Consider the following 24,310-nt stretch of genomic DNA (forward strand, 5'->3'; position numbering starts at 1 on the left):
TACACCAACATCCCCCCTTAAGTGCAACTTAGGGGAATGCACTTAAGTCTACAATGCAACTAAGCAATGCAAGATGGGTCCCGGCTACGAGGCCATGTTAGGTACCCATGTACAAATGCAAATGCAATCTCCCATAAACGGGGAAAGAGAGAAAAACCCAATGGGAAAAAACCCTCCCCCAAAAGAGAGATGAAGAAAGCACACAATGCTCTCAATGATGAATGAGAAGAACAAACTATGTCCCCCCCATAAGAGAGAAGAAGAGACCATGAAGCCCCTCCTCAATGTTGAATCTCCTACAAAGATGGTCCAATGATGATGACCAAAATAACTCCCCATAAGGAAGAAAGAGAGCCAATGTTGCACCAGTAATGTCAAAGTGTGACAAAACTAGGTACCAAGTCGATGACGATGAATCACTCGCTGCAACAAAAAGAAGATCAGGCATGGAGACAACTTGCTGTGAGCATCATCTGGATACTCAGAAATAGCAGAAATACCGGTGCAATCCAAGTCTCTAATGAAAACTGACTCAGGTGTGAACTCCACAACTCTCTTAGTTGCGCCATGTGTGATTTGATAGATAGAAAGGATATTGTTTGTCAAGTGGGGTACACACAACACATTATTGAAGGAGTTATCCCCAATGTCAATAGATCCTTTCCCAATCACATCCATGTATGTATGTTTGCCCATCAATATCTACGACATGGTGCAAGGCTCAAATGTAGAGAACATAGATTGCGAAGATGCCATATGATGAGAAGCCCCTGAATCTGGAAGCCATCTCTCCGAATCATGACTGGTAGTAGCACAAAGAGCTTTTCCTTTCCTTGTTCTAAAAGAGTGAGTCTTCCCACTTGTATAAGCCATGAATGCTTGCCCTTTTCCTTTATCTATCCCAAAACAAAAAAAATTGCTCGAAAAAACGAGTCCGGATGAGTGAGATATCGCTATTTGAAAAATGCTTGCAAAATTATAATTTCTGGAAAATTTCTGCCGCAGCGTCAAACTTCAAATGCTTCTAGATTTGGCCTTTGAAGTCCAATTTGGATGAAACAAAAGGCAAAACTAACTTTCTTGGACCTCCTCAATCCAATGAGAACCTCAGATTTGACCCATCAAGCTTCAATAAAAACCTGCAATAGAAAGATCCAAAATGCAAATCCCAAATAACATCAAATTTCTCTCAATTAGCAAACCAATGACACTCTAATGGCTCTAATACCATGTGAGACATGGACCAGCTCTGATACCATGTGAGATTTTGCCAAGATCAAGAAGCAATGGAAAACACAAATAAGAGAGACAAAAAATATGATAGGAATAAACTGTATTCTATCAAGATGAAAATATTGATCAACTGGATCATCAATCAATGTTTCATACAATGAATATGAGCCTGCTTATATAGGCAAGGCTATATGGATATGTGAGCACACAAACATGACATGTGGCTCAATAAGAAACAAGGATAGGCAGGAAATAGGTGTGGGTAGGTAGGAGAAACAATATAATATTCCACATGAGGTGGATCACCCACCGAAGGTGGAATTATCACTCCACAATAAGTGGATATGATAAAGTAGTAACAAGATCAACACCATAAAAGGTGGAAATTCTCCTACACACACTATCCCAATGTGGCACAAACACCCAAGTGTCTCATACCCAAACTACTATGAAATGCATTTCCTAAGTAAACTTAAGTAAGGTGTAATAATATCCAAGATGAATAATTATTTACACCAACAATCTTGAATTGCCATGTGTGCATTGTTGTGTAGAAAACGCTGCATCTCTAGTCCAAAATAATATTCAGAGTCCAAGAGGACTAACACCTTTCGTAAATTCAAAATTTACTTCCCCCTTGTATGATTCAGGTTCAAGAAGAGTTCCCAAATGGCTGTGGTCCAATGATATTTTGAAGATTAGTAGATTTATTAGTAGAGTTCGTGTGTGGTGGCCTTCTCGTATGCCTTTTCAATCACACAGAAAATGAAATTTGGATAAGGTTTCCAGTTCCGTCTCATGTTAAGCTGAAATAGTTACCATTGAACTGTTTCATGAAGAGCACGTTTTAAGACATTAGCGTGTCTTAACTTCTCAATTGTTAAGCAATAGTATGAGATTTGTACAAACCCAAAAGATAACAAGTACACAAATTTTGCTTGCTTCTGTCACATTTTTGTTTGCTAAAAGATTTGTCATTCATATTTGTCTCTATAAACCTGATTTCAGTTTATGTTTCATATTTGTGTGTAAAACAAATTCATATAAAAAAATACTTGCCTCTGGTTTGCTTTCGCGCTGCCAAATATGTTACAAATTATGCCCTTATTGAACAAGTTGATTGTCAAACGGGTTTGCTTACATTTTAAGTATACGTTCGTATATTTTGGTTGCAGGATTGTGAGCGTAGAGGGATGGCAAAATTATTTCATCACAGGACGGATGATAGACCTTCAACTGAAAAAAGCACTTCTTTGTAATCAAAAGGAGGACGTGACTCACAATTTTGCTTCTGTACATTTAGAAGTCCCATGTTTGGTGCTATGTTGAGCAAAAGTTCACTGGGCATTTTTTTCACAAGATGTATTTTGGCTGTATGAAAGAAATCAAACAATGTTATTTTTTATTTTGTTTATTTTCAATTCTACGTTTTATCCTTCCAATAATTATTGGGGTGATTTAATGTGGCTCTGTTGTGCGATTGTATTGGTTATTTTCTTTGGTACTAGTAATTTGAAATCAGCAGCCAACTTCGGACGACAAATTGATCTCGCATACTCAGTTGTTGGTGCAGAGCTACTTGACAAGCAACAGTACAGGTTTTCATTATTCTGTTTCTTTGTTTAAAGAAAACGAATTTCTGGAATAAAATGCAGAGGAATATGGTACAACATTCAGTTGGTTGAAGCAAAATGCAGATAACAAAGAATTCCGGGATTCCTGCTCCATTTTGATGTCTTTTATCAGCGTAGTTGCGAGTTATAACATTTTCCAGAAGTGTCCTATCGCCTGTATAAATGCCATTTATTTTCTGTGATTATAATTGTGAAGACTACAAAATAAATTTCTTATAATACAATTACATCTAGAACAACGTTGCAGGAAAGAAAGATTCATGGTTTTCCATCTGTTTGTGATAATTGCTTTTACACGGTGATTCCACTGCTTCACCACGTCTTCTGCTGGTCATGATTAATACATGTCTGTGTCTGGAGCATTTACAAATTCCCGAGAATCCTTTCCTCCTGGGTTCAGCATGCTGAAACTAGAAGTATGCTTAGTTGCTAATAATAGAGCATGGCATACAATCTTCGCCATACATTTGAATAGCCGAGGATTAAATTGTCGTGCCCATTGTTCCATGTCTAGCCGGCATCATGAGCAAGTTATGGCTTCTCTCGTGTGGCATACATTTAGTTTGTTATTTATTTCACTATAAATATTTAACACCCAGGTTACCTATAATTTTCTTTTCCTAATGTTTTTATATTTAAAGCAGCAAAACAAGGGTGCTGATTTGGAATACAACAGCTCACAGGGCGTAAAGTCAACCAGAAATCAGTAGCAGCACATTAACAGCTTGCAAACTACGAAAACCAAAACTAGCCGTAACAACGCTATCACAACAAACTAACATCCTCAAAGACGAAAAGAAAAGCCTGACAAGCCAACAACCCAAACCCAGATCAAGGAGAGGGAGAGGCACCCAAGCCCCTTGACACACAGGAGTTTGGGGAAAGGGGGAGACTTCCTCTTTCGCCTGCGACAAACCACAGTCTAGACGATAAAGAGAGATCATTTGGGAGGGACCCTGCAGGGTTACAATTAGTAGCACTAAAGAGAGATCATTTGGGAGGAACCCTGCAGGGTTACAATTAGCAGCACTAGCAGCATGTTGCTGTAGAATAGCAGCAGGGTGTTCCAAAATAGCAGCATTTTGATGCAGAGGAACTTCGTCAGGAGTAGAATCAGCAGGAATAGGTTGTGGAACAGGAGCAGGAGCACCAACATTAATGTTATATGCAAAAACCTCCATTAATAAAAATTAGAAGGATTTAATTTGACACACTTAAATATATGAAAAATAATTTTTAAATTATTAATTTAATATAATATAATTTTTATTATAAGATTAGTACATTAATATTTTTAATAAAAAATATTTTAACATTGTTTTAAACATATAATAAAATAAAATAATAGTATTATATATATAAAACATTTTTACATTATTTTAAATATAAATATAATAAACTAGCAGTATAATTATAGATTAGAAATAATTTTAATGTTAGTGTAAATTAAAATAGTTCATATTCACAGTGGAAGATAACCTTTCCTTGAAAGGTTGCTCTAGGTTAACTAAATAGAAGCAAAATTTTTGGATATGATTAACTAGAATGATTATAATTGTTTTTGATAATAAAAGTAGCAAAATAAGGGTGCTGGCCCTATACAGAGACATGTCAAAAAGGCTATAAACAATTGGTCAAGAACAAACCTTAGACAACAAAGGGCAAAAACATACCACTTACAACACATTAACAGAACAACTAGCAGCCCACATCAAAGGTGGGTAGAAAAATCAACCATAACTTGGGGAAGAGTTTGCGGAGAAGGGGAAGAACAATATTTCCTTCATCGATGAACAACAGTCCAAACAATGCTATCATTTGGAAAAACATCAATAGGGGGGATCAAGAGGGGGAACCCCACAATGAGATTGGCAGCACCAAGAGCATGCAACTGACTAGACAACAAAACCTCCATCGAAGGCTGGAATAGAACAAGAGCAACAGACAAAGAGGATTCCACGGGTCTAGAGGGGGCCACACTAGTAGCAAGAGGTGGAGGATACATAGGGCTTGAGGAGGCCACACCAGTAGTAGGATGCAAACCATTGTCCTGGGAGGAATCATCAACAACATGTGGAGTCATCAGAGGAATACTCAAAAGCTAAGACAGTCAGGTGATCATCATTAGCAGCCTTCCACCAAGTGGCAATGCCTTTATGCCTCGAGAGAGTACAATATGAGGCCAAGCGACTGGTAGAGAAGCAACAACGACATCGAAAGGGGATGCCCTCATAATCTAGCGACTAAGTTCATGGCCTATCCCCAACCATAAGAGTCACATCCCTAGGAAGAGGCATGGAGATGTCAATATTGATCATAATGCGTGCAAAAGTAGAAAGACCCATTAAGAAAGTGGTATTGTCTACCTTCAGGCTACAGTTGATAAAGTTGCCAATGGCTTCAAAACAAGAATCTTCCCAAAAATGAAGGGGAAGATTAGGATGAAGGGGAAGATTGGGAAGACAAACCCATACTGGACGCACACTGAGTGCTTTAGTAATAGGGTTAAATGAGACTACCCCAAGCCCACAACTTGCTCAAAACCAAATCACAATCAACAACATAAACAAAAGAAGCAATAAAAAACCTTAGCACAAGGGAAAAGCTCAATGTTACCCAAAACTAAGGGCTTCCAAGAATCCATCAACCATCGATGAAGATTCGAGAGAGAAGGCCAAAAACCAATGAATCTACACACCAACTTGCAGCGTTGGTAGAAGCCCACATTTTCCACCACATCTTGGCTGCATACCACAATAGGGCAGGTCTTGGCACAAGCAAGAGGACAAGATTTCGCCTTGGGAGGAAGGGCAACAATAGATCTAGCAACATGAGCAAAGCTTCATCCACAAACAACAAAAAAAAGGCTTTGAAGAAGGGAACCCAACACCCACAACAATAGAGATAGCAAGGGCAGGGGGAACATTATCATACACCAAATTTGCAAGAGTCCCAAGCACCACATTAGCAAACCTAGAGATGGTTGTAGTAGGAGGCATGGGAGGCACATCCATAGTTGGAGCATACCCAAAACCCCCACGAGTAGCAGAGGTAAACCACAAAAAATTGAGGACCCCACAACAACACATCCAGGGGCATGCACGAGAGACACAACCATATGTTTCAAAATACATCTTGTTGGAGGAGCAAGAGACATCTTAGGTCCAAGATAGAACGAATAATTGTTATTTGGGAAAGTGATGGATAATAATAGTTAGTTTTTATATTGATGTGAATGGATATGTTTTATAATTATTATTTGGGAAAGTGATGGATAGTAATAGTTAGTTTTAATATTGATGTGAATAGATAAGTTTTATGTGGTGATGGAGTTAGCTATATTTTGGTGTGAAAAAACAAGGAAAAATGGGTGTGCTTCCTGTTTGGAATTTTGTGTTAAATTATTGTTGTTTTCAATTTGAATTTTTAATTTTGGGTTATTTCTATGGGCACACACTTGCTTTGTGTTACCTAGATCTAATCTTGTTGGTTGTGCTTTTTGATTCACTTGATCCTTTGTGTGTCACAGTGTCAAAGACTAGTGATGTTTATGATTACTTGAGGAAAATCATTAGATTGTAAAGGTTGTGTTCTTCAAGGTCAAACCTCTTGATAGGGTTGGCTTTCTAGTCAAAGAAGTGATCGACAAGGAACAAACTAGCTTGCATAAGCCCTAAAATGCTTATATAGTTTTTGATTTGTATTAATGCCTCAATTTAAGTGTTCTAAAATGCAAAAGATAATTAATAATGGTTGTGGATAATAAATGAACACTTTTGAAAAGTACATAGCAATAGTCACATGAAATGTGTGTCAAGTTGGCTTAAGGTGGGAACTATATAGACTAGAGTCAACCATCATTCAAATTTGTGAAAATTGGGTATTAGAGTGCATGATTGATCCAACATCCATGAGATTGAATTGAGAAAATATAGTAGTAAGATTTGTGTAGGGAACAAAAGTCTACATATGGAGGATGCTATAAATATAAGATGTATGCGAATGTGTAGGAATTGATAAGGTGTGATTGGATGTGAGAATGAAAATGAGGATGGGTAAAGGATCAAGAATGACACCAAATTTGCATAAGATTGTGGTCAGTGCATCCATGAGATTGACTCGAGAAAATAGAGCAGTAAGATTTGTGTAGGGAAGATAAGTCTACATATGGAGGATGAAATATATGCAAGATGTATGAAAATGTGTTGGAATCACTAAGGTGTGGTTGGATGTGAGAATGTAAATGGGGATGGGTAAAGGGTCAAGAATTAGCCCAATTTTGCACAAGTGTGTGTGTGTGTGTGTATACGTACATATGTATATGTGTGTGTGTATACACATGTATATATACGTACACATATACATATACATATACATATGTAATACATGCATACACACATACATATATGTGTGTATGTGTGTACATATACATATACATATACATATAGATAGACACACACATACATATGGACATCATGCATGGTATGTATGCATGCATGATGTCCAAATAATCACATGTGTTTTCAATACACAATAAAGAAAGGAATCCATGGGTAGATGCTAAAGAAACTCCATCTCTAAAAAGAAAGAAGAGGGAAGAAGCCTCAAAAAGTGCATCTATGAAAACTAATCATGTGGCTCCAAGTATGTCTCAACAAAATCACGTGTCACCCCAATCAAGAATAAGACAACATAAGTATGTGGAAATTCAAGAGAAATATCCAAAGAAAATGAAGATGTGATAATAGTAGATGGGCAATTGTCGTCAAAGAGGAGAGAAATCCCCTCAAACATGTCCTCCATGTCTACATGAGTGCCAAAACAAATTTGATATTCTTGTCATGTAGCCATCTGACAAAGCCAAATTTGGAAAAAAAAAACGTATCCTATTCAATTAAAGTAATAGAAACTATGTCAACATTGAACTTTGGAGAAGTACGAGATGATAGAACCTCATCAAAAGACTTAAGAACAACGAGGTTCACATAACCAATATGGTCCTCCAAAGTACTATCCACATTAGATCTAGAAGTATACACCTTAGAACATTTTCCATCAGATGTCTGCTATGAAAATCATGAATCAACAGTGAATCTAGAGTGAACTCAATGGACTCACTAGTCTATGCTGTCCAATATACTTAAAGAAGATTATGGAAAATAAAAAGTGTGACCCAACATCTATATCAACATTCCACTCAGCATAAACATCAACATAGCTACTATTAGCCATCAAGATGTTAGCTACCCATGAGGGTCCAATTGACATAAATATAAATCCTCACTAAATTCTCGATTATGTAGTTTGACAAAAAAAATAAATTAAAAAAAATAGGAAATTTGGTTCTATTCACCTTACATATCCTGAAGTCTAATATGAATTAAATAATTACTTGTGCTGCTGATTTTGGGGCAATAACATTAGCCTTTGTTTGATTTCACATCACTTTTATAGTTACGGATTAAAAGTTGATCCCCTACTTTTCCTCCTGAACACGGTATAATGTTTTTCTTGTTTTCATGGTGTGATTCCATTCAGCTGAACTTTTTTTAAAATTATAATTGTTAATTTCAATTATTAGTAGAAACTTTTAGATTCAAATACTGTTAGAAACTTTCAATAGTTAAATTTAACTTTCTCTGATTGTATATTTTAGATTTTACATTGAACTAAGTTAACGATCTTTTTTACATCATTTATCATATAAGATCACCGAATGTAATTTGAAATCAAAATATACAAATTTTTAACAAAATTCCATTAAAAACTCATGTACATTAATGCTTTTCAATTTTAGAAATGAAAGTAAAAACATCAATTCCTTGATCCAGAATGTCTCAAAGGTGTCTCAGCAAGATGGCATTAGACATTGTTGGATCACAAAGAAACAATAGATCTGTCACTAGGAAACACAAAACGGTTAATGTACACCAAAGAACCATTTCATTAAATAAGGTCTAAAGTTCCAAGAACAAAACAGTTTTGTCAGAACTACGTTGCGTTATCAAAGAATCTCACTATCTTGTTTTGTGGCATTGAGATCCTCCCCTTCCAAGACAGAAGTTATGTACTCAAAGGCAATATCCTCACAGGGAAGTGTGAGACCCATCTGGTGATCAAATCCATACTCTTCCTCAGCTTTCTTCAGCAATGTCTGGAACAGAGGATGGCTTAAGTAAGCTGTGGGGACTACAAATCTGCTCCTTTCATTCCCAACATATACTACAAAATGGCCTTGTGGAACATCCCTGGGAAGATCACCAACTCCATTCCCATCACAGTCATATGAGAAACAAGCATAACCCCTCCTTGTTGTGGGACAAATGACATACCATAGAATTCTGCTGACATTGACAAGCCCCTGAAGTTTTGTTCCTAACTTCTTCAAGGGCACAATTTGTGTTATCTTGTTTCCCATGCCTCTACCTATTCAAATGAACTCTGCATAAGGTCTCAGCTAGTTTTTAAGACAACAGCCAGATAACAAATCAATGTTCTCTTCCAGGACAGTGAAACTGTGGATTCAGGAGATCATTTGGGCTTGATATAAATCCCAACATAGATCAAAAGTCATAGAAAGAAAATCAACAAGGGACAGAGCTGGGTATTATTTATTCTTTGTGTGTGGTTATCAGGGGACTAAAGAAAATGATATCTGTTACAGATTATCTCAGGTGGGCTACATCATAAATAAAACCAAAGTCTGTTGGCCAGCTTCCCAGGGAAGAAACTGTACCAATCAATTAAATATAGATAGGATCACAGGCCATTCATGATCTCTAAGGGACAGATACACATTTCAACCTGCATTCTTGTCTTTTAATCTACCCTTTTTAAAAAGATGTGTAGACTTTAGGTTCCATTATAATGTTTTCCTAAGAGTTGAACAAGTTACGAGAGTTATATTTAATAATAATTCTTCTTGTCATTGGAAACATAAACTTGAATCCCTTCAAATTGTATAACGCTTAAGCTGGGCTGACATCTGTACCCTTTCTTTTGAAAAGATAAACCATCTCGATAAATTGTAGGTATTAAAGTTATTGTCATATATTCAAGTAATTCTTTTGTAAGTTCAAATTTTATAGGGGTAAGATATGTAGTCTCTTTTGTAATGTAGTTAGGTGTCTCTTTTAAAGAATATGGGATAGTCATATATTACTATAAATCATTTGTAGATGCATATATAGACTGTCTGATATTGTAGACTATAAAAATAATCTTTCTTTCTATTATTTTACACTTTTTTGCAACTGTAGTCAGTTGCAAAGAAATTAAGTCAATTAAATTCACAAGAACAATACTTTTGATTAATAAATTGTCAACTTATTATTTATATAAATTTTGTATCACACATTGAAAAAAATAGATAAATATGAAATATATAAAATATATAAGAATCATAAAACAGCAGATGGGGAGGAGGAGGGTACCTCATAGGTATATCAAAGGAGTCCAGAATATCCACAAAAGGAGCAAGGACAACAATTTTATTATCAGATAGATATATATTATGTGCACTAGTTTTATTATAAAGTCTTAATTTATATTTGAAAAGGTTTGGTCTATTACATTAACTAGCCAAATAGATTGTTGATACACACATACATTTCAGTGGTTCAAAGTTTATAATAATCTTTGTGGTATTTAATTAAAATTAATATCATTATTTAAAGATATAAATAGATAGTCAATAGGACATGCACATTTCACTGGTTCAACGCACACATTGATGGATGGTTGATAAATATGTATATAAATAGTTTTGTTAGTCAAACATTATATATTTATGTCTTTTTGTTAAAATCATTTTGTGGAGTATTCGGTGGATAAGAATACTTATGGAGGTATCTATTGACCCTCCAATTACATCATTATAAATATGCTATTAATTTATTTAATATTTGAATGTAATTAATTTAAAATTTTAACAAATATATTTAAATAAATATTTTTTTAACATAATTCACTAAAATAAATAACTATTTGAAAAATATAAAAAATAATTATAACATATCTTAATCTCTCAAAAATTATTTTGTTAATTTTTTATTAATCAATATATTTTAATGACAATACTAGAATTATTTTAAGAATGCAATACTATGTTTCACTACTATTATACCTTACTTCATAATTCCCCATTAAAATTACAGATTATTTTAGTTTCAAATTAAGTTATTTTGTTCTAAACTAATTTATGTAAGCTGAAAATAAACTAAAAAATAGTTTTATTAATATCATATTAGAAAGTAATGAACTTGAATTTTTTTTTTTAGCAAATAATCTTTTATATTAAAAAATATAATTTACAAATACTTCTCGATGTAGAATGGTTGGTTGAACCATTTGAAGACACAAACAACAACTGACTTAAAAAAAAAAACTGCTAAACTATCTTTAAATTAACATATATCTAACACTAACCTTACAATTGACTAAAAATGATTGTAAATGAATAAAATCCCAAAATATTTTTGAAGATTTTTTTATACATATCACAATCACTACAATTTTAAACCTCTAACCTTTGAAACAATGCATATAAAATTTTCAGTTTAGCAATCACGGAATCCATTTCCATCACATATTAAACTCCAATAAACCAGTTAAAAGTAGATTATTCTTTTCTTAACCCAATAAAAAAATTCCAACAAAGCAACAACATTATGACACAAAAGACGTTCATCTGTAAATTTTCTGGAAAACTATAGCAGTAACAATTTATTTTGGCTACCAATTGCTAAGAAAAGAGTGAAGGAAAAAAATGATATTATGCATTTGTAGAGGAAAATGATGGTCGTTTGCTGAATCCTTTTCGACTTTATTACCCATCACATCCTTTCGACACAAGAAAAAACAAATAGCTCATCAATCTATACAAGCAAGGCAATGCCATTGGTTTCAGGGATCAATTAAAGGTTGTGATATATTAGTTTAATTTAAAGTTTTAGTTTCTAACATCTCAATGTAGTGTATAGAAATAAAAGAAAAATAAAACTTTATGATTGAACAATGTAACGAGTTATGATATAATTTTTGTTATATAGATAAAATAAGTTCAAGTGAAGGAGTCTTATTTTTTTTACAATAGATAATCAGATAGTAGAGCAATTGCAGTCAAATTGTTCCTAAACAACATCTGCCCAACAAAATGTCAATTAATTGACATTTTATTAGTAGTATATACACCCAAAATGTGTATATTAAAAACATAACCATATTTTGGAAGACCCCACTTCCTTCTATCAAGTCTAGTACACTCTATCATCCAAATCCTTAGATTGGAGAGGGAGGCAAGGAGGATCCTCTTTTGTTTCCTTGACCTACACCAACACACGCAGAGAAAGAGAGAATCTAATTGAAGATGATGTAGATTAAAATAAAACCAAAGGGAAGCAAGGAATACAAGAACCACTAATCCACTTCTTGAAAGTAACATGCTCAAAAGAAGCAACAACTAGAACATGGTTAGAAATAGGTGTTCCATTAGGAACTAAAGGAGGTGAAGAAGAATCACCAACTATCGACATAACCACGCCTTGAGTAGGAACACTAAGATATGGGAAAGCCTAAGGAGAACCACAATCATTATAATTAGGAAAATCAACAATGGTCAAATGTTTGGGATGAGCATTCTACCACCATGTAGCTGAACTAGCAAACCTATGATGAGGGTGTAAGCACTTAGAAGCAAGGTGGCTAGTAGAAAAGCATCTTCTATAATGGGAGAGAATACCTTCAAAATCAATTCAAATGATTCTAAGGCTTTTTGATCATGATAAGGATGATTTAAGACCCAAGGAGCACCTTGGAAATATCAGTTTGACCAAGATATAGACAAAGGTGGTATGTCAAAAATTTGAAGAAGAAATATCAATACTAAGAAAATAGCCAATCATTTTGCATATATCTTCAAGGTAGGGGATGCCCAAAATATGGAGAAAGGGATTAAGTATTCTAATTGAGATAGACACAATATAAAGGGATTGTTAGGATACTTCTTACAACAACACATAACAACTTTAATTTTACAACAAATAATTCTTAAATAAACAATTGACCTCCTAGCAAATCCTTGAAGCTCCAATACACTCCTTGAGTGAGAATTCCCTCAAGTACCAAAGGGTTTTCATTCCACAATTCTAGCTACCAATGGGCTTTCATCAATTGATTAATTTCTACTATGGGTTTGCCTCCACAAAATAATTCACAAACATTAAGTTTTTAGAAGTAAAAATAACATAAGGATGGATTATTTCAAAATGAAAAGATTTCTTAGTTTTATAAGCTACATATTAAAATGACAAGACTAATATGTTTAAACCCAAATTCGAACTAAGACCCTGATTTGAATTCTACACTTTAGATCATAGGTGAACCTTAGTGGGTCTTTTGCATGTTATATTGTGGATCAACCTTACAAGCCTTATAGACTTTCCCATCAAAGGTTTGGAGTTCCTCCTTCCAACTTGACACAAATCTAACATTGATCCTTGATGGCTCCTTAGCATGCATAAATGACATTTAAAATAATAAATAACATAATATAAATTTACCTCTAATTACATTGAAAATTTAAATTATGTAGTTTTTCACTGACAATGTCAACTTTTTCACATAAGAATTATTTAATGCAATCCTAAATTCACTTTAACTCTATTGGACTAGTTAACATCCATTTTAGTGAGTTATGTTGAGGAATGCACACTTTAACTATAAGTCCTATCCACTCATCAATATTATACAGTTTCATTTAAGGATGTGCCTTACCTTTGTAGGTTGCTAATTATTCAAGAAAACATGTAAATAATTAATTTCAAATCCTAGGAGATTCTATTGAAGGGATTAATCCTTGCAATGTAGTATCTAGGTGGTTACTAAGGCATAGTATATACAAAATAATAATAAAATCATTTGAATCCATTTATGGGAACATTCTTTGGACCCCCTTTTGTGTGAAACCAAGAAAAATAGGCTCAAAGATTTTAGAAAATGAGCAGATTTGAAAGAGTATGACTAAATTAAACAAGGTGTACATATTAATTAGCAACCACCATATCACCTTGGCATTGTTTAGTCTTTTTTTTTTGTGAAGTAAATCCTCAAACTATTTCAGATCTAAATTATTTTTTAATGCAATGACAACTTATAATCATGATATAATATTTTTCTAAGTAGCATAAACTTAAGATAATGTAGGGGAAGAGGTTGGACATTTGATCATTTTGTGTTTTAGTCAGAAGTGAGATAAATCACGTCTATCAAATCCCTAGTTCTTACTGTCATCAAATATGGATTTCTTAACTACTGCAACCTTAGAGATATTTATGAGTGTATTGATAACATACTTTGGAAAATGAAGATCAATATTCACATGAGAGAGACTTCACCCTAGAATTCTAGCATTTGTACGTTCAACCCATTATTGAGTGGAGGTAAGAGAAGTTGAGCACTTGTTTACACATTGATACATTGTAGTGGATCCAAAATGGTATATGAAAAAGTCAAGTAGATTTGCCCCGTTATTAATGCATTCAATAAATAATACATTCCAAAAGAAAATTGAAAAGTTATAATGTGGTGGATCAAATTTAGTAAACACAATGATTCTAAGAGTCTTTCATAGATAAGTAGTGCTACTATAGAATTGGTAAGGCTAGATAGTTGGTGTTGATTATATGAGCCTCTAGGATTGTGGTATATACTTGACATTCAATTCAACTCCACTTATATGTCTGTAGTTCCTTTGCTACTTGAAGAATTGATCAACATATGGCTTCATCCACTGTGTTAAGAGAAACAAACTTAGAAATAAAAAATATACCATCGTACACATTACTCAAAATACCTTTACAATATTTTTAAATATTTCTTCCGATATAAATCATCCTTCATACTTAGCCATGAACATAACAAAATATAATTTGCTTTATACAGTTTTTCTCATGGGAAATGATAAAATGTTGCTGTTATCTATCCAATAGCCCAGACAGATACCCTGTCTTACATGTCATTTTTTTGGAGCTGCTTAGCAAGAAACAGTGCTTTTCTCTGTCCTTCGTTGCTATCCTTTCTATGATCCAAAATTTTCATGTCAGGATAACCTTTAAAAATAACCAGGGGCTGTATTGAATTCACAGTCCACAGTTTTGGAGAAAATTGTTTTGATACTGAACTTTCTACAGAAAAAGTCAGCTGAGATTCACAAAGGTACTCATTTCAATGGGTAGAGAGATGAGAAACATGATAGCCCAAGTTGGGCTCATAAAAAAAATTGTGACTAAGTTGCAGAGGCTTGTCAATGCCACCAAGGGAGTTGTTTATGCTCTATCTCCCAGAAAAAGAAGGGTTTATACTTATTTCACATATGACTGTGAAGAAAAAGTTGGTGTTCTTCCAAGGGATGTCCCCAAAGGCCACTTTGCAGTATATGTTGGGAGTAGAAGGAGGAGGTTTGTAGTCCCCACATCCTATTTGAACCATCCTTTGTTCTAGACATTGCTTGAGAAAGCTGAGGAAGAGTATGGATTTGATCACCATATGGGGCTTACTATTCCCTGTGAGGAGATTACCTTTGAGTATATAACTGCTCTTCTGGAAAGAAAAGATACACCACTGGACTGTTGGGGGACAAACAAGATAATGGGCTTCTTCCATAATACAAACCCATGCATGGCAACTGCTTTCTGATTATTAGATCTTCTCTATTCTTAAGACAAGAATGATCAGAAAATTTGTTAACATATTAAGACTGTCTTCATTAAGAGATTGATAATTAGCTGGGTCATTATTCAAGGATTATTGCTTGCAATGTTGAGAACTATGTAATATAATAACTAATGGATTCAGTCTAGTCCTGACAAGAGATCAGCAATTGATCCCCAACAACAATTAAAAAGTTAAAAACACTTCCTAGAAATGGATGTGGTGAATTTTGTCCCCTGATTAAGTCCCTTATTGTATTGAAATTTGATTTTTTGGGTACGGCAATGTAGTAAACTCTGTGATAGCTTTAGAGTTTTCATGTTGTTGGTTGTATATGACAACAGATTATGTCAAATTTTTAGCCCGTTGTATTTGCAGTCGTTTGTATCTCATATTCCTGATCAGTCAAAACATTGTTTTATTATTTCTTATTTGGCTATACTATACTGCATTCTAAATTTCTAACAGACTAGAGTATTTCTGCAGAAATTTTCTTGATCCTGTGAGTTTTCTAATATTGAGCAAAACTATCAGAGAATGGATCCTGAAACCTCCTTTTTCTTGAATAAGTGCCACATGAATCCTCAAACCTAGAATTGATAGCAATCTTGAAAACATGGCCACAAAGAAAACACTTTGTCAGTCCACTAACTTCAACTCACGTAAGTTGCACCTCATAATCTAAGAATTACCTTAAGAATCATTTGGTATAACTTTTTTTCTAAACTTAATTTAGAAGTGATATGTTCAGCCCAAAAAGTTACTTCAACTAAAGGTCCTCATTAACAATTGGGTGATATAATTAGCAGGTTTTCAAAAAACAGATGGTCAAATTATTTAGTCTTTAGTAAGTAGGAAATGGCTATCTAGTCTCTAGAATGTATTAATGTATAAATTATGGTGTATATGAGTAATTTATGCATATTTATGAATTGATGCATTTTAGAAGTTGGATAGCCATTTCCCACTATCATTATTGATTGAATCAATTATTGAAAAATCAATTAAAATTAAATTTTATATGAATTATGGAAGTGCATAGAAGGTAAGCTAGTTCAAGATAGTTTGAACACAAATAACAAAATGAGAAAACTAATTAGATTGAGTACAATATTATATTAACAATATAATTTTTCAAAAAAGCGAAAACAAAAATTACAAAATTAAGAATTGAACCAATTTTCAAAGTGACAAAAAGTAGAGTAGGGAAGACTAGGTAGTGGAAAAAGGGGAATATAGAATGCGATATGGAAAGATGAAAGGGATGAAAAAAGGAGCGAAGGATTGAATAACAATTGAAAAATAGAATCTAAAAAGATAATAACAAAATATGGACATACTATGACTACAAGGAGAAATCAAATTGGAAGATTGAGAGCAAAGGGTAATAATATGATTACAAAGGAAACAACAAAAGATAGTTTTGGTAGATAAATCATATTCAAAATTTGAGAACGTAACAATGGAGATGAATATCAAATAGGTCCAAGTGTTCCAAGATTTTTTTAGAAGTAAACGCTAATTTGGTGGGAAAAATATTTGTCATTGAAGCCCTATTGCCTTGATATAGAAATAGACGAGTTGATCTTGGAAACAACACCATTCATCTCAAAGAGTGTTATTATTTGCCAAAGTGGTAAGGTATTGACCCTCCATAGATAGAATTTGAGTGTGCACTGTGGATCTAGACTAATCAAGGAAAACAATTTGAAATTTAGGTTACGATCTAAAATAATATGATTAAATGCTAGAAGAAGAAGAAAAAAACATTGATAGTGGAGGGATGATGGACAAAGTTGGTATGCACCTAAAATATATTAGAAACCTAATTTTGATCCCCAAAACCATATAATTTCTAGAATTTTAATGTGGATTTTCTATACAATCCACCCTCAACATACAATGATCAAAAAATGCTTGCCAATGTTTAAAATTTAATGAGCCCACCTTCATCAAGCTTGATGAGAAAGTATTGGAAGGGGAGGTGAGTATTTATGTGAGGCTATTTATTTAAACAAACCTTGAAAGCAATTTTATAAACAATAGAAATGAAATATATTTCAAGTTCATGTAAATAAAAATATAGAAATAGAATAACTACCAATGGTATGTAAAAAATACAATAAATAATGCAATTTGAACGATGAATGCATAATTATTAGATTGAAAAAAATATAGATGAGGTATATTTTATACCTCAAGAGGAATATTGTAAAAGGGATCTTTTTAGTTTCAATTGGTTGTATTATACTTAATTGCTTTTGGTAAGTAGTCCTGTGCAGGTTGAATTGTAAATGAGAAGATTCGATATACTAGCATTATTATATGAGTGTTTATGCATGCTCAAGTGTATGTACACGATTTTCATGAAGACAAAACAAAGTTGTTAAACCTTTTTAAAACTAGAAGGATATAGTGGTATGAGGAGGATATCTCTCACTCTTTTAGGTTTTTCTCCAAGGTTGGGTTTATTTAAGTTAAAGGCTCTACATACTCCATTTTTGTTCTTTTTCTTGCTCTCTATTTTGTTGATAAATATTCCCTATTTATTTTTTCACTTATCAACATCAAATTAGTCACATAGAGACTATTTTATGCTGTATAATTTATAAATCAATTATAACAATATTAGACTAGTTAAGTTTTTTATTAGTGAGTTATGTTCTCTAATTATAAATTATATCCACTCATCAATATTATATAGTTTCATCTAATAATGAACCTTACCTCCTTAAGAAATTGGCTACTTAAAATAAGAAAAGGATATTGAGTATTAATTTTGAATCCTATGATATTCTATTGAAGAGATTTATCCTTGCTATGTATAGGTGGTTACTAAGGTATTGTATATGTACAAAATAACAAGACCCATTTCTAGGTCCATCTACTAGATCGATTTCCATGTTTCTATCAAGAACAATGGACTCAAATATTTTTAAAAATAAATTGGTTGAGAATAATATGACTAATAAACAATTTGACATGTTCATTTGCAACCACCACATCACCTTTTCATTTTTCTAATATTTTTTATGAATTAATTCATCAAACTAGTTCAATTTGATTTACTTCTTACTTCACTCTATTGCATAGGATGTGTTGATCCCCAATCGGGTCCGAAGACCTGAAGTGGGAGAGTCGATAAGTTCCATATAGAGGCGAAATCGATTGCATCCTATGGAATAACCTCCATAATTTTAGAAGCCAACTCTTCATTGCCTTTTGAGAAAAGGGAAATTGAAAGAAAATATTCTAAACTTAATCCTTTTGGGAAATGGAATGGGAACTCTGAAAAGCAGGGAAATTATCAGAAAATTTATGTCTATCAAGTCAAGGAGCACAATGTATTACCATCCCTTGAGGATGAGAATAATAAGGCTTCAAAGTAACTCTAACATAATACACGTCATTCTAGCCAAACCAAAAAAGAGTATTTGTAGAGGCGGGGCTCAAATAGACAATCTTGCAATTCATATCTTCATGATAGGGTTCCTACCTAGTTTTGTAAGATAGTATAGTCCAAGATTCATCTTACAGTTACATAAATGAAAGAGTAATGCATAACATGATTCACAATCTCATAAGATGGATCTAAAAATACACAATGTAGAATTTTGTGAGTCAAACTTAGCACAAAACACTATTAAGAGTATCAAGAAAGGCAACATTGCACAGTTTTGTTAATCAGAATAACATTAAGACTCAACAGCTTATTCAAGGAGCTTACAAAACCAAATTGGATCACCCTGTGTAATTTATCATTGTTAGAAGACTTTTCAGAGAACTCTGATCACTTATATAGAGGTCTAAAATTAATACATTGAATTTTTTTTGGACTTAGATAAGAGGTTTGATTGGGTCCTATATATTTCCCCTAGAACTTAAGAAAACATCTCCCTCAATCAACCTTAACTTTTGGTTTTATAGCATTTTGAGTGAAGGGGATATGATTCTCATCCCACCGCTATTTAGAAAGATCTAATTCAGATGACAACACTTGTCTAGTTGTGTGTATGAAAGCTTGTGAGTTTACCGATCTTATCAAAATTGATGACATGTTGGATGCGTGGATGATGTCGTGTTTTCTACATCAGATTGTGGCTTTCTTGAATTTTGCATAGTCTCCCTCCTCCGATCTAGAGGCATTCTTTTGTCGGGAAGGAGCCCGACTCTCGTTATACGTGGTGCATCATCAGAGAGTCGGGAACCCCTTTCCATCCTATGATCTTATGTCTTCGCCATGTTGACAATTGGTAGGCCATCAAGGAAAAACCCAAAAGTGAGGTTTCTCTAACAAAAATGCATTGGAAGGTGTCCCGTGGGGCTTGTCATGTTAAGAAAATAAGGTCGGAAGACTACTCACTATAAAAAGATTTATAGGATGAAAGGGGTACTTAAAACCATGATAAGAGTATTGTAATAGGTGAGAGAAATCTAATATAGAGTAGGGGAAGAGGTTGGAGGCTAAAATCCATTCTAAGTTTTAGTCAAATTTGGGATACATCATGTCTATTGTATATCTAGTTCTTATTGTCATCAATTATAGAGTTTTTAATTGCCCCAACTTTGAATAGATTTATAAGTGGATTGATAATATGTTTGGGCAAATGAAGATCTAGATTCACATGGGAGAGATGCTACTCTAGAGTTCTACCATTTGCATGTTCGGCCCATTATTTTGTATATAGGAGAAGATGAGCACTCATTTACACGTTGATACATTATTATATAATGAAATCTAAAATGGTAAATAAAAGGCCAAGTAGATTGACCCCATTGTTAATGATGAGATAAAGAGGAGATTTACAAATGATTTCAAGAAAATTTACAATCCAAAAGGAATTCGAAAACATTAGAATCTGGTGGATCAAATTTACTAAACTTGGCGGTTCTAAGAGTTTGTCCTAGATAAACATTTTTATTGTTAAATGTATGAAGCTAGATCATTGGTGGTGATTATGTGAGCCTCTAGGATTGTGGCATACACTTGGCATTCAACTCCTATTGTAAGTTTCTAGTTTCTTTGCTACTTACGAGAATTAATCAACATATGGCTTCGTCCACTATGTTAAGAGAAACAAACTCACCTTTAAGAATAGAAAAGCATATTGTTATGCACATTGCATTGCATCTCATCGATCACAAGATATTTTAATCAGAGGAATCCATGCAAAGCACTTAGATGTAAAATCTTGAAAGTTAACACAAAGTAATGAAGAGAAGTGTGTACAACCAATTGAAATCCCATTACAAAAATTATTAAATCAAACAATTTAAATTAACTTTTACTCAAAATACCTTTATAACATTTTTAAAATATTTTTCTCAATGCATAATTATTAGTCTACCAAATAAACTACAAAATAAAATTATTGTTATATATTTACATTATTTTTAATTATCTTCAATTTAGTATTAAAAACAAAGTATATAATTAAAGGGATTCCAAAAGGATTTTCCCTATCTTCCAAAATATAGGAAAACTCCAGTGTCTTCCTTGTAAGTTGCATGTTTCTTTGATACCATTTTGGTTAATGACAGCTAAACCCTTATCCAAATTAAAGCAGTAAGACTAAAGGGTCAATAATTCTCTAGGATGGAATATTTATCACTGTCCCTTAGCCACAAATGGGCCATAACTATAGCTAAATTTAACTGCTTCATAAAAAGCTGCTGTTATCCATTCAATCAATAGCCCTGACAGATATCCTATCGTAAATGCCATTTCATGTTTTGGAGCTGCTTGATAAGCATAAGAATCAAAGAACAATACCTTCCTCTATCCTTTACTGCTCTCCTTTCTGTGACACTTTGTCAGCTGGATAATTGGGTGCTGCACTGAATCCACAATCCACAGTTTTGGAGAAGATTGTTTTGATACTGAACTCTCTACCTGTAGAAAAAAGTCAGTTGAGATCCACAAAGGGACTCATTTCAATGGTTAGAGAGATGAGAAACACGATATCCCAAGTTGTGCTCATCAAAAAATTTGTGACTAAGTTGAAGAGCCTTGCCAATGCCACCAAGGAAGTTGGTTATTCTCTTTCTCCCAGAACAAGAATGGGTTATACTTACTTCACATATGATTGAAGAAAAAGTTGGTGTTCATCCAAGGGATATCCCCAAAGGCCACTTTGCAGTATATGTTGGGAGTCAAAGAAGCAGGTTTGTAGTTCCCACATATTATTTGAGCCATCCTTTGTTCCAGACATTGCTGGAGAAAGCTGAGTAAGAGTATGGATTTGTGCTAGGGTTTCAAGCAAATCCGAAGCAAATATGAACTAACAATTATATGTAGATTTAAATACAAAAGATAAAAAAATAAAACAAGACACAGATAACACAAAGATTTAACGTGGTTCACCCGTAATGGGTTACGTCCACCATACATAGCCGTCCAATCTTTCTTATTATCCAGCCAAAAACAATACATCAACCTTACAATGCCTTAAGCAACCCAATCGCTTATAACATGCATTTTTAGGGCAACAAACAAAGTTGGCCTTTTTAGGGTTTTATTACAATATCGATTTTCATCAACAAAAAAAAGGCAAAATTTTTTTTCTTGAGGGCTGTCGCCCCTGAACCCACACAGCGGGCTTCGCCCGCTTTCTCGGGGCCCGACATGGCTCGGCCCCAAACCCCGATGAGAATACGTGCTAAGTGTACAGTACTTTGCTGATCAGTCGCCACATATCAACAATCTCCCACTTGGAGACTGATACTAGATGACACCACTGTACTTGCAACATCTGCTGGTATAAATTCCACAATTATCAATCAAGAAGACCAACAGAAACTGATGAAGAAATCAGCTTCTCCCGTGGAACTGCCTTCGTGAACATATCGGCAGGATTATCGCTTGTGTGAATCTTCTCAAGCCGTAACTGACCCTCCTTCAAAATAATCTAGATGAAGTGGTACCTAAGCTGAATGTGCTTTGTCCTTGAACGAAAAGCAAAGTTCTTTGCAAGATGAATGGCACTCTGGCTATCGGTATACAATGCCTGATCCTCCTGTGTTTGACCCAATTCCTCTAGAAAATATTGTAACCAAATCATCTCCTTGCTGGCTTCTATAGCAGCAACATACTCAGCTTCAGTGGTTGAAAGTGCAACAACCTTTTGCAGCCTAGAAATCCAACTGACTGTAGTTCCCCCTATAGTAAAAACATACCTTGTAGTACTCCTTTGTGAATCAATATCGCTTGATAGATCAGAGTCAACAAATCCACTCAGAGCAGCATTAGATCCTTTGAAACATAATGCCTTCGTAGTAGCTCCTTTCAGATACCGAAGAATCCATTTCACAACATTCCAATGTTCCATACCTGGATTACTCATAAATCTGCTCACAACTCCCACTTCATGTGCAATATCTGGCCTTGTGCAAACCATTGCATACATTAGACTGCCAACAGTTGATGAATATAGGATGTTAGACATTTTATTTACCTCTTCCTGTGCCTTTGGGCACATCTCCTTAGTCAATTTGAAATGACTAGCCAAAGGTGTACTAACTGCTTTTGCATCCTGTATGTTAAATCTTTTCAACACCTTCTTTATATACTCCCTTTGGGACAAATTCAACGTTCTGTTTTTCTTGTCCCGTGTAATCCTCATATTGAAAATTTGCTTCGCTGCACCCAAATCCTTCATAGCAAATGACCTGGCTAATTTATGTTTAAGATCACTTATGTGTTGCACATTAGACCCAGTAACAAGCATGTCATCAACATAAAGCAACAAGATAATATAATTGCCATTATCCAATCTCTTAAAATATACACAATGATCAAAATGACATCTATGATAACCGTGTTCAGCCATGAAACTATCAAATTTTAAATACCATTGTCGGGGTGCTTGCTTTAGGCCATACAAACTTTTCTTCAACCTGCACACCAAGTTCTCCTCACCTTTGACCTCATATCCCTGTGGTTGCAACATGTAAATTTCCTCCTCCAAATCTCCATGGAGAAAAACTGTTTTGACATCTAATTGTTCAAGATGTAAATCATCTGCAGCCACAAGACTAAGTACAGTTCTAATTGAAGTCATTTTTACATCTGGAGAAAATATTTCATCATAATCTATACCCTTTTTCTGTGCAAAACCTTTTACCACAAGTCTGGCCTTATATCTTTTTTGACCTCCTTCCTCCTCCTTTAGCCGATAAACCCATTTGTTAGGCAAGGCTCTTTTTTTTGCAGGTAAAGGGACTAAGTCCCGAGTCTTATATTTCATCAAGGAGTCCATCTCCTCTTTCATGCCTAGCTCCCACTGTTGTTTGTCATCCACTTGCATTGCTTCTTCATATTCTTCTGGTTCACCAGAATCAGTTAATAATATAGAATACAAAGAAGGATAAAATATTTCAGGGGGTCTACTTGACCTCGTAGAACCTCTAACACTTGCAGGAGTTTGTGGGACAATCTGTTGTTGCTGAGCATCAAGTACCTGTGGCATTTCATTTTCAGGAATCTCATCCAACACCACATATTCTTGTTTGTCCTGTTCATGCTTCTTTTCCTGCATCTGTTTTTTATACATAACCTTCTCATTGAATATAACATCTCTACTTCTAATTATTTTCTTATTTTCAAAATCCCATAACCGATAGCCATATTCATCTATCCCATATCCAATGAAGGTACATTTTTGAGATTTAGCATCAAGCTTGGTTCTGTTTTCCTTATCAACATGGACAAAAGTTTCACAACCAAAAGTTTTCAG

General features: G+C 34.2%; 2 protein-coding genes and 1 pseudogene across 3 annotated transcripts in view; 2 read left to right on the forward strand and 1 right to left on the reverse strand.

Annotated features, from left to right (window-relative positions):
* The window catches only part of LOC131032688 (uncharacterized), a 28,446-nt gene extending 25,324 nt beyond the window's left edge, over positions 1–3,122 (forward strand). For both annotated transcript variants that reach the window (XM_057963727.2, XM_057963728.2), the window contains exon 9: positions 2,409–3,122. In XM_057963727.2, coding sequence (XP_057819710.2) covers positions 2,409–2,492 — 84 coding nt within the window. In that variant the 3' untranslated portion in view covers positions 2,493–3,122. The remainder of the gene's footprint in view (positions 1–2,408) is intronic.
* Positions 3,123–8,699: 5,577 nt separating this feature from the next.
* On the reverse strand, positions 8,700–9,598 carry LOC131032744 (protein SMALL AUXIN UP-REGULATED RNA 12-like). The gene has a single exon (XM_057963790.1). The coding sequence runs from the start codon at positions 9,283–9,285 to the stop codon at positions 8,872–8,874; it is 414 nt and encodes a 137-aa protein (XP_057819773.1). The 5' UTR covers positions 9,286–9,598; the 3' UTR covers positions 8,700–8,871.
* Positions 9,599–15,113: 5,515 nt separating this feature from the next.
* On the forward strand, positions 15,114–15,560 carry LOC131032765 (protein SMALL AUXIN UP-REGULATED RNA 12-like; annotated as a pseudogene).
* The last annotated feature ends 8,750 nt before the right edge of the window (positions 15,561–24,310 follow it).

The sequence above is a fragment of the Cryptomeria japonica genome, chromosome 5, assembly GCF_030272615.1.
Source record: "Cryptomeria japonica chromosome 5, Sugi_1.0, whole genome shotgun sequence".
Classification (NCBI taxonomy): domain Eukaryota; kingdom Viridiplantae; phylum Streptophyta; class Pinopsida; order Cupressales; family Cupressaceae; genus Cryptomeria; species Cryptomeria japonica.